Genomic DNA, 16126 nt, shown 5'->3' with positions numbered 1-16126 from the left:
GACTCGGCCTGTCCTCTGTGCCCCGTCTCGGGGACCACTGCCACTGTGGCTGGGGCTTGATTGTCCTACCCCACAGGATGCAGGTCGTGATGAGTGTTGGGGGAGGCTTGGAATTGACCGAGTAGACCTCTTGATGTCTCAGCTCCCTGAGGAGAGTAAATGATACGCAACTTCAACATAGAACACTCAGCAGCACCCCAGACCGTTTTTCACCTGACAGACAATGCTGTCTTATAATTGGTAGGTTTAAAAGCTACATGTTCTTTAGACTTGCTGACCCCTGAGTTTTCTGCTGTGCCTGGATATCCCAGTCCTCAGCAGATTCTCGTTCATTTCATTCAGAAAACTCTACATCTGGGATGAGTTTCCATTTTAGGAAATGGGATCTGAAATGATTATTTTGTGTAATTATTATTAAAGAAAAAGGTGGTTAAAGAAGTATAAAGGAAATGGATAGATATGTTGCCAAAACTTTTGTTTGGAGAAAATGGAATGATGAAGATTGAACACGTAGTTTTACAGAAGCCAGCCCAGGCTTAGAACCGTATTGCTAAAAGAATTAATAATTCACTGAAAAGTGAAATGAACTGATATTCAGGGAACCATGTCAGACTCATGATTGATTTTTCAGGTCCCCGTCTGTGTACCTAGGTAATAATCTCTTCTAGGTAAAATTGTGCACATGTATAGTCAAAGAGGATGATATAAACAGTCACATTTTTCACTCATTTTGATTAAAAGACTTTTCCTGCCTTTACCCTAGAGAATGTAGGTTGATGTGACTGTAGCCTTCGTCAACTTAAAAAGAAATCAAATACAAATGCATAGCGATTGAATAACACTGGTTTGTCTCAACAATTCAGTAAGGACATGCACATTTTCTTTTTGCCGTTAAGCACATTGTGCTGATTGCCCTGTTATATAATTTAGCTTTGAGAAAGGCAGTACTCTTGTAGTTCCCATGGATTAGGGACTTTGCTAGCAAGTCCTCCAAGAAAGATGCAATAGCGTCTTCCGCCAGTGAATGGGAGTGACAATTGTAGCTAGCAAATGCTCCCGGAAAACCCCTTCAACTGATATTTACTCAACCACCATGTTTTGGAGGTTGGGGAACATCCTCTGGGTCTCCAGATCAGGGGCTCCCAACCTCCGGACTGTGGACTGGCACTGGTTCGTGACCTGTTAGGAACCGGGCTCTACAGCAGGAGTTGAGCAACGGATGAGCAAGTGAGCAGAAGCTTCATCGGTATTTACAGCTGTTCCCCATGGCCCACATTACCACCTGAGCTCTGCCTCCTGTCAGATCAGCGGCGGCATCAGATTCTCATAGGAGTGCAAACCCTACTGTGAACTGTGCGTGCCAGAAATCTAGGTTGTGCACTCCTTATGAGAATGGAATGCCTAATGATCGGAGGTGGAACAGTTTCAGCCTGAAACCATCCCCCTTCCCTACCCCAACATCCGTGGAAAAATTGTCTTCCACGAAACTGGTCCCTGGTGCCAAAAAAGGTTGGGGACCGCTGTTCTAGATTATGTTCAGGAATATAATGGAGGCAGAGACTGCTGATCATTTGAGAATCCTTCAGTCCTTACACATGAAAGCATCCGTACGACTCCAAGGCACAGGAACACGGTGTACAGGAGAGTTTCCATGTGCATCCAGGGAGGGCCTGTATAGCCAGTGGAGAGCATCTGCACCCACAGACCGCCCACCCTGGCCAGGGACTCACTGGTTACAATTCTTTGTGTTTAGGAAAGAGATCCTAATATTTGTTCCAGCTGTCTAAGGAATATACATAGTGAGACTGTCTTCCACCGCATTTCCATCTATAGAACACTGTTGAACATTGTTTCCCTTAGCTTTGTCTTAACTTCTGTGGTGGGTGGTAAGGACTAGAAACATGTCTTTTTATTTTTTTTGAGACAGAGGCTCCCTCTGTTGCCTAAGCTGGAGTGCAGTGGCACCATCTTGGCTCACTGCAACCTCTGCCTCCCGGGTTCAAGAGATTCTTGCCTCAGTCTCCTGAGTAGCTGAGATTACAGGCATGCACCACCATGCCAGGCTAAGTTTTTATATTTTTAGTAGAGATGAGGTTTCACCATGTTGGTCAGGCTGGTCTTGAACAACTGACCTCAAGTGATCCACCCTGCCTCGGCCTCCCAAAATGCTGGAATTACAGGTGTGAGCCTCTGTACCCGGCCAGGACTAGAAACATCTGTCTTGTCTTTCTGGGGATAGATGGTTTTATGGTTTCCCATCTCGGTCTTCTTTTTTGTGGCTCTAAAACTTTTTATGTGCCTACTTTTGGGATGCTGGAAGTGTTTATATTTATGACTAGGTGCAGAGAAACAGGGAATAAGCTGTTGGTTCAGGAGGGAGGTAGAGGAGGGTTTGAGTTGAAAACAGGAGAGGAGGTTGGAGGATTCTGCATGTGCCAGGGCAGCTTCTGGATTGAGCTACAAGTTGGGGAGACGCTGGCTTCTTTCCTCCATGGTCTGTGTCTGATTGAATAAAGCACCATTTCCCTTAAGAAAGGACATACGGCTTGGTAATCTTTTTTAAACCGAGGAGCCTGCCTCCAGAATGGTGTGGAGCCACTTTCATTCCCACTTGAGTTCTCCAAAGTTTAGTTTTCAAGAACCCTAAAGATGCATGTTGCAATACAAACAACAAGAAAGTTCACACAGAAGTCTTCGGGTCAAATGTGTGGGGTTTTGTTGCTACTGTTGTTTTTATCTTCTCCATGATTAACAGACTTTTCACAGAAACAGGGGTGATAGGAGATTCATAGGAACAGTCTCCCTAGGCATTGGTAATTAAAACAGGAAATAGAATACAAATTCAACATTCTAATAAAGCTTAAAATTCCTTTTCAGAGGCACTGGCCTCTTTTTAAGCTATTACCACAGAACAGCTGGAGTCTTTTTTCTGCATTTAAGTTACTCACCACCTTTCTTGGCTCTTATGAGAAGATAGGGAAACTTCATTAGGCTTAACTCAACTAAATAAATGGACCTTCTCTGGATTTGTACAAGTGGATAATTACCTATGGCAAATTACCTTCATTGTATGTATAGCTATAAAAAGGTAGTATCACCTCGGGAGGCTGAGGTGGGGGATCTCTGAGCCCAGGAGTTCAAAGCTGCAGTGATCTGTGATTGCACCACTGCACTCCAGCCTGGGTGACAGAGCGAGACCTTCTTATCTCTTTACAGAAACAAACAAACAATCAAACAAAGCAGGTAGTTTCAAACGACTTCCTGCGGTGTGGGGTCAGGAAGCTTGGGATTTTGTGAGCAGCTTTTAGGGATATATCCAGAAGTGCTTCTGATACCTGTATTATGAAGACACTTAAATAACAGACAAGGTATGATGACGTGCACCAGCAATATTTGCCCACTTTTAAGTAGAATTTAAATTTTTAAAACTTTATAAATGTTTATATCATTATATGTTCTCTCCATCAGTTGCTTTTTTTTTTTTAACAACCTACTATTCTTTTGTGCCTTTCCCAAAAACTCTGGTATATGAGTAGTCTTAATATTATCAGTTTTAAAAATTGTTTTAAAGTAATTGTACTTGCTGAAGATAGGGCCTGGGGTGTATTTTACTGTAATAACTTAATTGTCTGGAAACAACCCAAATGTTCATTCATAGGGAGCTAGTTACATAAAATATGGTTTATACACTACAGTGGAATACTATACAGCCATAAAAACAAATAACTTATACTGATATGGAATGATCTCTGGGTTATATATATTGTTTGTTTGCTTGTTTTTGTTTTTTTTTTCCTTTGAGATGGAGCTTCACTCTTGTTTCCCTGGCTGGAGTGCAATGGTGTGATCTCGGCTCACTGCAACCTCCACCTCCCGGGTTCAAGCAGTTCTTCTGCCTCAACCTCCCAAGTAGCTGAGATTACAGGTGTGCGACACCATGTCCAGCTCATTTTGTATTTTTAGGAGAGACAAGGTTTCACCATGTTGGTCAGGCCGGTCTCGCAGTCCTGATCTCAAGTGATCCACCCACTTTGGCCTCCCAAAGTGCTGGGATTACAGGCGTGAGCCATTGTGCCAAGCAAAGTATAGAACAATGTATATCCTATGGTGTGTGTTAAAGGGACCAAAGGAAAAACAAGACATGTAAGTCTGTGTGTTTATGTAAACACAGATACCACTGAAGGAATATACAAGAGACTGATAGCTCCATTCTTTATGGGGTAGGGCGTTGGGTAGCCAGGGAACAAAGGTGAGAGAATGGATTTTTTTTTGAAAACCATTTGTACCACTTGACTTTTGAACCAAGGAAATGGATTACTCACTCAAAAAGTAAATACATAAAATTAATATGTTAAAAAATAAGTAATGAATTTTTATCATAATCTTACCTTCAAAAAACAAAACTTAATTATCTATAGTGTTGTCCAATAGAATTTTCTGTGATGATAGGAATGTTGTATATTTGCACCATCCAATACTACTAGCCACATGTGGCTTCTGATCACTTAAAAGATGACTTGTGCAACTGAGGAGCTAATTTTTAAATTTGATTTTCATTAGTCTAAGTTTAAGTGGCTACTTGTGGCTAGGAGCTACCACATTGATTGGGTATGGATCTAATGTACATGACTTTAAGACCGGGCGTGGTGGCTCACGCCTGTAATCCCAGCACTTTGAGAGGCCAAGGCAGGCGGGTCACCTGAAGTCAGGAGTTCAAGACCAGTCTGGCCAACATGGCAAAACCCCATCTCTACTAAAAATACAAAAATTAGCTAGGTGTGGTGGCAGACACCTGTATTCCTAGCTACTAGGGTGGTTGAGGCAGGAGAATCACTTGAACCTGGGAGGCAGAGGTTGCAGTGAGCCAAGATCACGCCACTGTACTCCAGCCTGGGAGATAAGCAAGACTCCATCTCAATAAATAAATAAATAAAAATAGAGTGTATGGCTTAGAGTATCTTTTCTGTTTAGACCTGACTAAAACTTAGAAAGAATTGTTAGTTTAGGCTCTCAGGGTAAAATTTATTACTGTAAATCCAAAAAATCCCCTTTTTTTTTTTTTTTGTCCTTGAATTAAATGCTGTCACCTCCTTCTTGAAAGGAGGGACTATTAGTCAGATTTGAAAATCCTCTTTATTACCCAGGAAAATCATTTTTATGGACACTTGGTCTTTCTGTATCTGGCTTGGAAGCAGTCTGTTTTTGATAGGTTGACTTTTTCATCTTGAACACAAACCCTGTTTGTGTGTCCCCTACTCCCCAGTTTGATGTGCCAGGCACTTTGTTCTGAAGCCCAGCAGCTGTTGTGGGACGAGGGGACAGTTTGCATGCTTAGCCAGCAGCTGCCAGAAACATTTCTAATCTGGTTTTGGCAGGAAATAGGGCACAAGTGGAAGCCAAGTTAAAAGAAGCTGGAAAAATAAACAGAATGACTTGGATGTCACTTCATATGTGGTCCATTTTCAGCTGAAGATTTGCCCCAGTAATTTGCTAATATGACTGGACTGTGATCCCTTCCAAAGGCAGGGTTGAATATAGTCACCTTTGAGATCCAGGATCTAGTCCAGTGCTTGGAACATGCTTGTAGGAGGTTATTGTTATTATTTTTTCAATGATTGACTACACTGCAAATTTGTTTAATTGGTTTAATTAGTAGCTTAAAACTGTTGTTCACCCAAGATAAACTAGTTGTAGGCTATTATTGGTTATGGGTTCCTTCTCTCTTCTTTCTGCTACACAATATCACCCACCGTCTCCTCTAAAGCAAGACATTTTGAACATTTTTTTTTTTTTTTTTTTGAGACAGAGTTTCACTCTGTCACCCAGGCTGGAGTGCAGTGGTATGATCTTGGCTCACTGCAGCCTCAGCCTCCTGAGTAGCTGGGACTATAGGCACATGCTACCACACCCAGCTAATTTTTGTATTTTTAGTAGAGACGGGGTTTTACCATGTTGGCCAGGTTGGTCTCAAACTCCTGACCTCAACTGATCTGCCTGCCTCAGCCTCCCAAAGTGCTGGGATTACAGGTGTGAGTCACCACGCCTGGCCTTTGAACTTTCTTTAAACATTATTTAGACTGGGCACGGTGGCTCATGCCTGTAATCCCAGCACTTTGGGAGGCTGAGGCAAGAGGATTGCTTGAGTCTAGGAGTTTGAGACCAGCCTGGGCAACATAGCAAGACCTCATCTCTAAAAAAAAAAATTAGCTGGGTGTAGTGGTGCATGCCTATAGTCCCAGCTACTTAGGGGACTGAGGCAGGAGGATCAATTGAGCCTGGGAGGTCGAGGCTGCAGTGAGCCGTGATCATACCATTATACTCCAAACTGGGTGACAGAGCTGGATGACCCTGTCTCCAAAACAAAACACTGTTATTCATCTATTCTGCTGCAAGCAAGCGTATTTTGCATTTGTGAGCAAAAAATAAGTACATCTTAATTTAATCTATCTTTTCTACAAAGTAAAAGGTTTTCAAAAGGTGAAGATACAGGTATAAATGTGGTGTCTTTTTAAATGGAAGGCAAAAATTCTTCAGGTTGGAATATCCATTAAGAGACTTTTTGTCTCTAAAGTGGAAAATTTACTAAAATCGTTCTTTTGGGTTTCCAGTTCTTTCCATCAAATTCTCCATCCTCTAGAAGCCCAAGCAGCCCCAGCCTTGTAGATTCCCAAGAACGCGTAACGTGTGAAGTGTTGTCTGTGAGGAAGGGATCTGAAATCCGATGGGCTTGTGCTAAATCGTGTTTGGTTTTCTTTGCAGACCTTCACTGCCTGGTGTAACTCCCACTTAAGGAAAGCCGGCACCCAAATTGAGAACATTGAAGAAGACTTCAGGAATGGCCTTAAGCTCATGCTGCTTTTGGAAGTCATCTCAGGTTGGTGTTATATATCCCAATCCTATGCTTTCATGTGTTATCAGTAGGTAAGCAACTATTTAGAGATGATTACATCAGAAGTTCACTTTGAACTTGGCTGGGCAAGAACATGGTATTATTGCCAAAGAAAACCTTTCCAAAGAACAATCTGCCTGGAGTTATTTTTGTGTTCTAAAAAAGGAGTGAATTCTCTTTAAAAATGACTTATTAAAATAATGTTTATACCACCAAGCTTGAAACAAAATAAGAGAAGAAAAAATGACTTCACATGACTCCCTCCATGCTGCCCTCTCTACTCTTCGTCCAGCTAGAGCATATTCCAGAAATCATCTTGTATCCAAAAATCTCCATGTTGTAGATGTTGGCAGAACTCTGAACATATAAGCTAAAATCCCAGGGGGGCTTTGATTTGTCCTGAATTTCAGTTGGGCGATTTAGACTTTGGACTAGAGAATGGATCACCTTTGGAGAAGTGTGACTGGGAAGGATTATGGCAGATCTGCCCTGATCCATATATCTTCATAATCAGGTGTCGAACGAACCCTGGCAGCCACCTCTGTGATTTTAACTAGGCCATCCTGACTTCCTCTAACAGTTAGCCAGCAACTCTGAATACTCCAGGGGCTCTAACCAGGTTCTCTTTTTACTCATTTGTAAGTTGGATCATGGGCCAAACCAGACTCTCCCTGCAGATCTGAAAAGCATATGTCCTTCATAGTATGGCTGCCTGCTGGTCCACTTGATCCTGAAAACCTTTTGGTTACCGTTCCCTCATTGCTGTGATTTAGAGAGACCAGGCACACATCAGAAATAGTCATGTAACCATTTGTTTTTAAGGAAAAAATGGATTCTGAGGTTTGGCATCTTGATTCCGCATCAAGAGGTCACTGTCTCCATGTCTGCATGATTCTCTTTTCATCCAACAGGGGAAAGGCTGCCCAAACCTGACCGAGGAAAAATGCGGTTCCACAAAATTGCTAACGTCAACAAAGCTTTGGATTACATAGCCAGCAAAGGGGTGAAACTGGTGTCCATCGGGGCTGAAGGTGAGAGGTGTGGTGGGGTGGCCCTCTCTGCCACACTGACCTTATAGCACAGGTGTGGGCTGCTACTTGAATTCTCTTCTTCCCTCCCTTTCACCATTTACTGTACCTGCCTTGTATCAGGCTCTCCCCTAGGGCGCTGAGTGCACAGAGATAAGAACAAATGGTACCCTGAGTGGGAGACCAAGCTCTAGGTTCTTTGTAAAGCATAGAATTAAATATAATGCTGTCATCTTCAGAACACTTACAGGACTGAGAAAGAACTTACACATCCCACTGACTCTTAATAAGAACTAATAGGAAGGAAGTGGTCTCTTTGTTCTCTATGGGAGACTGGGAATTTGGCGAGGTCAGCAGGAGTTGAGATTACCACCATATGTACAACTGAGTCCTGCTACTTGTCAGCTGCGGAATGCCGTAAGAAGGGTCAGGGTAAAGATGAGACTGCGTTCTCTTTATTTGATTATTTAAAACCTTAGTTCATGGCTGGGCACAGCGGCTCATGCTCATCCCAGCACTTTGGGAGGCCGAGGCGGGTAGATCACCTGAGGTTAGGAGTTCAAGACCAGCCTGGCCAACGTGGTGAAATCCCCGTCTCTACTAAATTTACAGAAAATTAGCTGGGTGTGGTGGCGCATGCCTGTAGTCTTTGTAGTCCCAGCTACTCAGGAGGCTGAGGCAGGAGAATTGCTTGATCCCCGGAGGCGGAGGTTGCAGTGAGCCAAGGTTGTGTCACTGCACTCCAGCCTGGGTGACAGAGTGAGACTCATCTCAAAAAAAAAAAAAAAAAAAAAAAAAAAAAAAAAAAAAACCACCTTAGCTCATTGCATGTTAAAACTTTGGAGATTCCTGGGTGGTTTTCAGTGATAATACATAATGCAAGATTTGTGCTTATTATTAACTCAGAATTTATTTAAACTAGAGACATTTGGTTATGAATACCGTATTTATAACCAGACATACTGCGATACTTTTAAAAACATAAACCGGTCTTTCCATATGCACATTTTCCAATAGCTCTGAAGTCAAAATTTATATATAGGAAAAAAGTTATGTACTGACTATGTTATCTTTACATTAATTGGTTGTTTTCTTACCTGCAGAAATTGTTGATGGTAACGTGAAAATGACCCTGGGCATGATCTGGACCATCATCCTTCGCTTTGCTATTCAGGATATTTCAGTTGAAGGTAAAAGACATGGTTAAAAGTGTAATTGTATAATCTGTAAGTTGAGCTTATGAATTAAAATTTGAACAAGATATTTGAAAGTCCAACAGTCACTTACATGATTGAATGAGAGACATGTAAGTGGGTTCTTCTACATTTGGTATGTGTGTAAGAAAAGACCCCAGCAGCACTGTTTCATTCATGGAGGCTGGAATCGGTTTGCACAAGATGAGCACATGTTCAGAACAGAAGTCGCTTTTTCAAATGAGCATTTATTGAGCTTCTTGATTGCTTATTATGCTAGTAAATTTAGAGCTATGGCAGAGTTCTGTAGTCTTACAACTGAAACACTCTTTATACCCCAGGTATAAAAACAGAATCTGTTGCAATCCACGTTCATTTGTTATTTCCTTTACGTTCTTCCTCCTTACCTCTCTCCCTTTTTCTTTTTTCTTCTTTTCCTTTTTAAACAAGACCTTTATGGTCACTGTATCTTTTGGCCTAACTACTGTTCCATCATTATCATAGAATCTCAATCCTTGGCACTGCCACTGAAGATAAAAATCTTTAGTCTTTTACATTAACTATACTCCCAAATATTTTGATGAATTCAGCACTGTTGAAAAGTGTCAAATTGGCATTCTTAAAATTAGAACTTTGCCTGTTTGGCCCTCAAATCACAAAGTGTATAACTGCAGAATGTGTTTCAGGGCTGTCTGCATTGTCCAACGATTTAGCTCCCCCGACTCTGTAATCTAGTAGGTAACCAAGTACCTGAGTGGTAAGGGGTGGAGACGTTATTTATAATTCTGCCCAGGCCAGAGTAGCTTCTGACTCTGATTTTTTTGTTTGTTTGTTTGTTTTTTGAGACGGAGATTTGCTCTGTCGCCCAGGGTGGAGTACAGTGGCGTGATCTTGGCTCACTGCAAGCTCCGCCTCCCAGGTTCACGTCATTCTCCTGCCTCAGCCTCCTGAGTAGTTGGGACTACAGGCACCCACCACCACGCGGGCTAATTTTTTATATTTTTAGTAGAGACAGAGTTTCACCGTGTTAGCCAGGATGGTCTCGATCTCCAGGCCTCGTGATCTGCCCACCTCAGCCTCCCAAGGTGCTGGGATTACAGGCGTGAGACTCTGGTCTTTTTAAGTGATTTTAGGTACTCATCAACCAGCAAACATTAAGAAAGAACACTTTGCCTACTCGTACCAGCTGACATGAAGCCTGCAGTACTTGCCCTTACGGACCTTCAAATTCACTTCAATTATTCCCTTCTGGCACCGGAGACCCACTTATGTCATCTAAAAATCAAACTAAAATCTAATGGCATTAACACCTCAACAATTCAGGCTCAGGAATGACAGCCAGCTTGAATTAATACATAGTCTGACTTTGAAAACTTTTGCACAATATAGTTCTATTACAGTACCTTCCTTTATGCTAATGTAAGAAACAAGAGGCTTCCTAAAATTCCTGCTTTATTTAAAAATTGTAAGTTATAATTATCAGTTTTTATATACTTCTAAATTTAAATATTTAAACTGTTGAACCCACTTTAAATAAATACTACTTTTAGAAATCTTGTTCACACTGTTGCTGGTCTAGCAAATCCTTTTTCCACAAATATTGCAGAGGTGAAGTTGACTAGAAATTGTTTCTGATTGGTTACAAATTTTACTTTAGTTATAATAGGAATTTAAAACTTAATTATATTTCAAGTGTAGGTATGAATGGTATTATCCATTAGAGTTTTCCCCAAAGTTGTTATTAACATGCCCAAAGCAAGATAGCTAAATCACAATATTTTGTAAAATTTTGCAATAAAAAGCTATACTAATCTGCTCTTCACAAGACTAAGAAACTAAGCATTAAAAAAGTATAATTTTATTAGCAAAGTACCTAAATCTCTTCAAGCAGATGGTTCTGTAGTGTCCAACACAGTAGATAATTAGTTTGCTAATTTATATTTTTATTTGCTTAATAACCTCATTTAATTTCTGTAAGTCTACAGAAAAATCATCTTTATTTGTTTTAATGATACATAGTATGTTGAAAAAGTCATTATTATTAGAAACAAATTCTTTGAGGAGTGAGTTTCTTTCAACAAAACGATGGGCCTCTTCCAAGAAGGAAAATGAGAGATTAGGCCGGGCGCGGTGGCTCACGCCTGTAATCCCAGCACTTTGGGAGGCCAAGGCAGGTGGATCATGAGGTCAGCAGTTCGAGACCAGCCTGGTCAACATATGGTGAAACCCCGTCTCTACTAAAAATACAAAAATTAGCTGGGCATGGTGGCGGGCACCTGTAATCTCAGCTCCTCAGGAGGCTGAGGCTGGAAAATTGCTTGAACCTGGGAGGCGGAGCTTGCAGTGAGCCGAGATCACGCCACTGTACTCCAGCCTGGGTGACAGAGCAAGACTCTGTCTCAAAAAAAAAAAAAGAAAAGAAAAGAAAAGAAAATGAGAGATTAATACATGTGTTGATGAAAGCAGTCCAGATGTAAGTGGATGATGGAGCTCCTCGGGGTGTCATTCAGTGTTTCGTGATGCAATGACAGATAGCACTGCCAATCCATAACATGCTTTTTACACCCATGATGAGGGTTTTGTGTGTGGACCTGTTTGTGCCAAATGGCCGCATTTCCATTTTCCCATATACCTTTCGGGAGTAGGCTTTCCAGTAATGTACATAATTCACACAAGCTTGTTAACCTTTTGCTGAAAGCCTGAAAATGGATTTGGGGTTGGAGGAGGGTCAGCTTTGATTGTAGTAACCAATTAAATAAGGAAAAAGCCTTGTTTGACCTTCATGGCCCGAGAGTGTTCACACATATTCAGACAGAAATTAAGTGAAACTCTGTGACTTGTAAATCTAAACTTCAGTAACAATATTAAGATGTTGTAGATACATGTACCTTTGTTTGCTTTTCTAACCTGTTAAGTTTTATTTAAACTCTGTTAAATACATCCCATTATTTCTTCCTGATGTACCTTTTCTTATTAATTATGTTGGTCAGGACTGCAATGACAGGCAGAATAATTGGCTGTGGAGTTCCAAATTTCAACATCCATATCAATTCACATTTTAATTAAGTCTTAACAGTTTCAGTTTATTTTCCCTTAACTAGCACTTGCTAGTTAAGAGACATGAACAGGAGTCATTCAAGTTATAGCACATGGAACTTTAGGGGTGTGTGTACTTTATCTGGGTTATGGGTCCAAGAAAATGTGAACTAAAACAGACAGTTTTTGTTTGTTTGTTTGTTGTTTTTTTGAGACAGAGTCTCACTCTGTCGCCCAGGCTGGAGTGTAGTGGCACAATCTTGGCTCACTGTAACCTCCGTCTCCTGGGCTCAAGCAATTCTCCTGCCTCAGCCTCCCAAGTAGCTGGGATTACAAGCGCCCACCACCGTGCCTGGCTACTTTCTGTATTTTTAGTAGAGACGGGATTCACCGTCTTGGCCAGGCTGGTCTTGAACTCCTGACCTCAGGTGATCTGCTGGCCTCAGCCTCCCAAGCCACCGTGCCCAGCCTAAAATGGACAATTTAGGTAAATAATTACAGAATTATTTTGATTTGAAAAAATCAACTTCAATCCCTTCCTAAGATAGAAGAGGCCCCATGTTAGTTATGAGTCCACATGCTTTAGGGAATTTCTAAACCGTTAGCATTTAAATATGGGCATAATCCTAAGTTATATAAGTGGCTTTGAGGAGCTGTTTAGATGTGTGTTGGTTTGGCTCCTCCAGGAAGCAAGTGCCAAGACTAACTAGAAATTGTTGTAGTCTTTCCAGGCCTTTGTGAAAACATACCATAGCATGGGTGGCTTAAATAGCAGACCTTTGTTTTCTCGCAGTTCTTGAGGCTGGAAGTCCAAAATCAGAGTATCATCATGGTCTGATTCTGTGAGGACCCTCTTCTTGGCTAGCAGTTGGCTGCTGCCGTGCCGTGCCTCAGTGCCACACATGGTGGGTGGGGTGGGGTAGAACCTGCCAGTGAGCAGGCTTCCTGGTGTCTCTTATGAGGGCACTAATCCGATCATGAGGGCCCCACCCTCATGACCTCATCTAACCCTAAGCACCTCCCAAAGGCCCCATCTCCAAATATAGGTACATTCGGGTCTAGGGCTTCAACATATGAATCTGGTGATGGGCGGGAAGACACCAACATTCAGGCCATCCCAGAAATGCAAGAGATTTTTTGGGGAAAATGCCTATGCAGGATGAAGGGGAGGGAGCAGGAGATTCCTGAGGAGCCTTCAGACCAGAGCTCCTGGCTGACACCTGGGCTGAGAAGAGGAAGGGAGGAGGCTTGGGGAAGAAGGTCTCGGACTGCAGTGCAGTTCTGAGGTTAATTTCGCAAGGCTGATGGAGTCTTTAATCCTACACTGCCCTGAGAGGAGTCTCACATCGCATAGGGATGTCTCAGCTCTGCTGCTCACCCCCCCAGTCTTTGTCTGGAGCAGCCCTGGGGAATGTGGCCTCAGTGGGAATGCAGGGGGTGTGGTGCATTCAGGGGGCTGCAGCTGGCACGTCAGTTGCCTGCCCTGTGCTCCCAGCTGCAGCCGTGGGATGTCTGAGCAGCACATTTTTATGGTCATCACAGATGGTACTGGGTTTTTCTTTTGGTCAGAAGTCAATTGGCCAAACTTGAAATTTACCAATGAAACCCTTTAAGTGTTACAAAATCAGTGGGTAAAGGAGTACATTTGAGATGTGGTAGCATCTGTGAATTCCATTTACCTAGGAGTACGAATTATAAACCAGACGAATGACAGATTAGTTGTCATCAACTACGCACATTTTATTTTTTCATTTGAGTTGCATTGTAGACTATTTATGTTTGCATGTTTTTCAGGATTGTGTACAGTAAGCACTAAGTGAACACAAAGGATCCGATTGTCCTGTAACACTCACTTCAATTACAGATTGTGCTCAGCATTAAGCTTTGCTAGTCCTTTAAGGATACAGTCAATCAAGAGGCAGGGAAAGGTCTGTCAGCATCCACAGCCTCCTTTTCAAATTGGACACTTAGTCTCTGATCCTGAATAATAGGTGCCCCCAGTGTCACCTCACACAATGAGGTACACACAGCTTTTAAACATTTATTTTCAGCCGGGCACAGTGGCTCACGCCTGTAATCCCAGCACTTTGAGAGGCCAAGGTGGGTGGATCGCCTGAGGTCAGGAGTTTGAGACCAGCCTGGCCAACGTGGTGAAATCCTGTCTCCACTAAAAATACAAAACTTAGCCGGGCATGGTGGTGGTACCTGTAGTCCCAGCTACTCGGGAGGCTGAGGCAGGAGAATCTCTTGAACCCGGGAGGCGGAGGTTGCAGTGAGCCAAGATCCCACCACTGCATGCCAGCCTGGGTGACAGAGTGAGACTGTGCCTCAAAAAAAAAAAAAAAAATTATTTTCATTTAAAAAGGGGTAAGTCACCAACCACCCTGAAGTCTGGTTTTAGTATCTTTTTATGTTGGAGCTTGTGATTGCTCCTGCATTGTCCTTTTGAAGTCCCTAAGTGTCATCAGAAGTTACTCACCAAGATCAGCGTTCTGGCTCCTATGAACGCTTACAGCCTTGCAGAGGCTGTAAGAAGAGATGAGGCATTTGGTGATCGACCCCCTGGGAGGTCTGTTTCGAAAGTGACTAGGAGCTAAGTGAACTAAGCGGCATTTCCCTGGGGCCACTTTTTCTTGGCTGTCATTACAGAAACATCTGCCAAAGAAGGTCTGCTGCTTTGGTGTCAGAGGAAAACCGCTCCTTATAGAAATGTAAACATTCAGAACTTCCATACTAGGTGAGCACCGAGGGCCCCTGGTCCTTGTATTGTCAGTGGAATCTGGGGGTAGCATGGGGAACAGTGTTTGTGTGCACCTGTGTTTTCTCCTGCCTGAGAAACCTTTTATGTACGGAGGAGAACTCAGGCTGTAGAATTCTTGATGCTTAAAGTCTCCCAAAGGGAAACGTTGGAGTAAGCCTTAGCATGCTGGTAAAACAGCACTGTGTTTGTAAGTGAATGGTGTTGCAGTGCCAGAAGGATTCTACTGAGTTTGGGGGTATAAGCATGCATCTTACTTTAGTCTTCACCTTGGTATTGGGAAAAGGCAGCAGGAATGGCTGTTGTTTCTCAGGGATGAGGGGGACCCTGGCAGAGTCTGCGTACCCCCTACTAGCAACTAGCGACTCTTCAGCCCTCAGCCCTGTAGGAAATAGAACGATCCTTCATCCATCAGTTTTGCTCTGCTGAAATTCAAAAGAGGTAGAAAAATTATGTTTGAAAAATTGTAGGAAATGAGATGAATGAAATCTTGACATAAGGAGAGAGAGCATGATTCTGTCACTTGCTTCAGTCTTTCTCATGTAGATTGATCATTATTACGTTGAAGTGAAAGAGTTGGTTATATTTTCGCCTTTGGATGCTAGGTTACCCATGAATGCAAAAAGGCCCACCACTGGCCACTGATAATCAGAAAGATAAGGATGAACTGCGGTGAAAAACTGGGGAGGTTCTTCTAGTTAAACAACTATTCTCAGAATGTCTGCCAAGTGTCAGGCACTGAGCCAGGCCTTGGGAGGATAAAGGGGAAGAGAGTCCTTCTTTGTCCCTACAATGTGCTATTTGGCAGATGAGAGAAGCTATCAAGGGCTGGGACTTTCTGCAGGTGTCAAAAGTTGGAGTGCCCAGACCTGCGTCCACTCATCTTGCTTTTCTTTTTCTGACTCCCAGTTGGCCCCAATACTTCAGCATTGTAGCGCTGATAACTCTCACGGAGGTCTCCTACCCCAGACCCTTTGAGGAACAGAACTCCCACACTCTGCTCTCACTGAACCCGCCGTCACCAGCAAGCTCTGGCCTGCCCTTGTCTATGGGGCATTTAGAGCTGGTGTCTATGGGGGAAAAGGACCAGAAATAAACATCTGCCCTGCTTGTTGCATGTCCTCCCTCACCTACATGACTTTGCCTTAAAAGAAAAAGAAAAGAACTTTATAAAGAAAGACAAAGGAGTATCTGGGAGCTAACGGAGGCTTTTGAAGCATCC

At 42.7% G+C, this 16126-nt stretch overlaps 1 protein-coding gene across 2 annotated transcripts in view; it reads left to right on the top strand.

Moving 5' to 3' along the window:
* LOC105474620 (actinin alpha 2) overlaps positions 1-16126 on the top strand; it is a 76320-nt gene that overhangs the window by 23169 nt on the left and 37025 nt on the right. For both annotated transcript variants that reach the window (XM_011729431.2, XM_011729432.3), the window contains exons 2-5: positions 6760-6874; positions 7801-7920; positions 9021-9107; positions 14796-14883. In XM_011729431.2, the coding sequence (XP_011727733.1) occupies positions 6760-6874; positions 7801-7920; positions 9021-9107; positions 14796-14883 (410 nt within the window). The remainder of the gene's footprint in view (positions 1-6759; positions 6875-7800; positions 7921-9020; positions 9108-14795; positions 14884-16126) is intronic.

This window comes from Macaca nemestrina, chromosome 1, assembly GCF_043159975.1.
Source record: "Macaca nemestrina isolate mMacNem1 chromosome 1, mMacNem.hap1, whole genome shotgun sequence".
In the NCBI taxonomy this organism is placed as follows: domain Eukaryota; kingdom Metazoa; phylum Chordata; class Mammalia; order Primates; family Cercopithecidae; genus Macaca; species Macaca nemestrina.
This window is presented reverse-complemented; position numbering and strand designations above follow the sequence as displayed.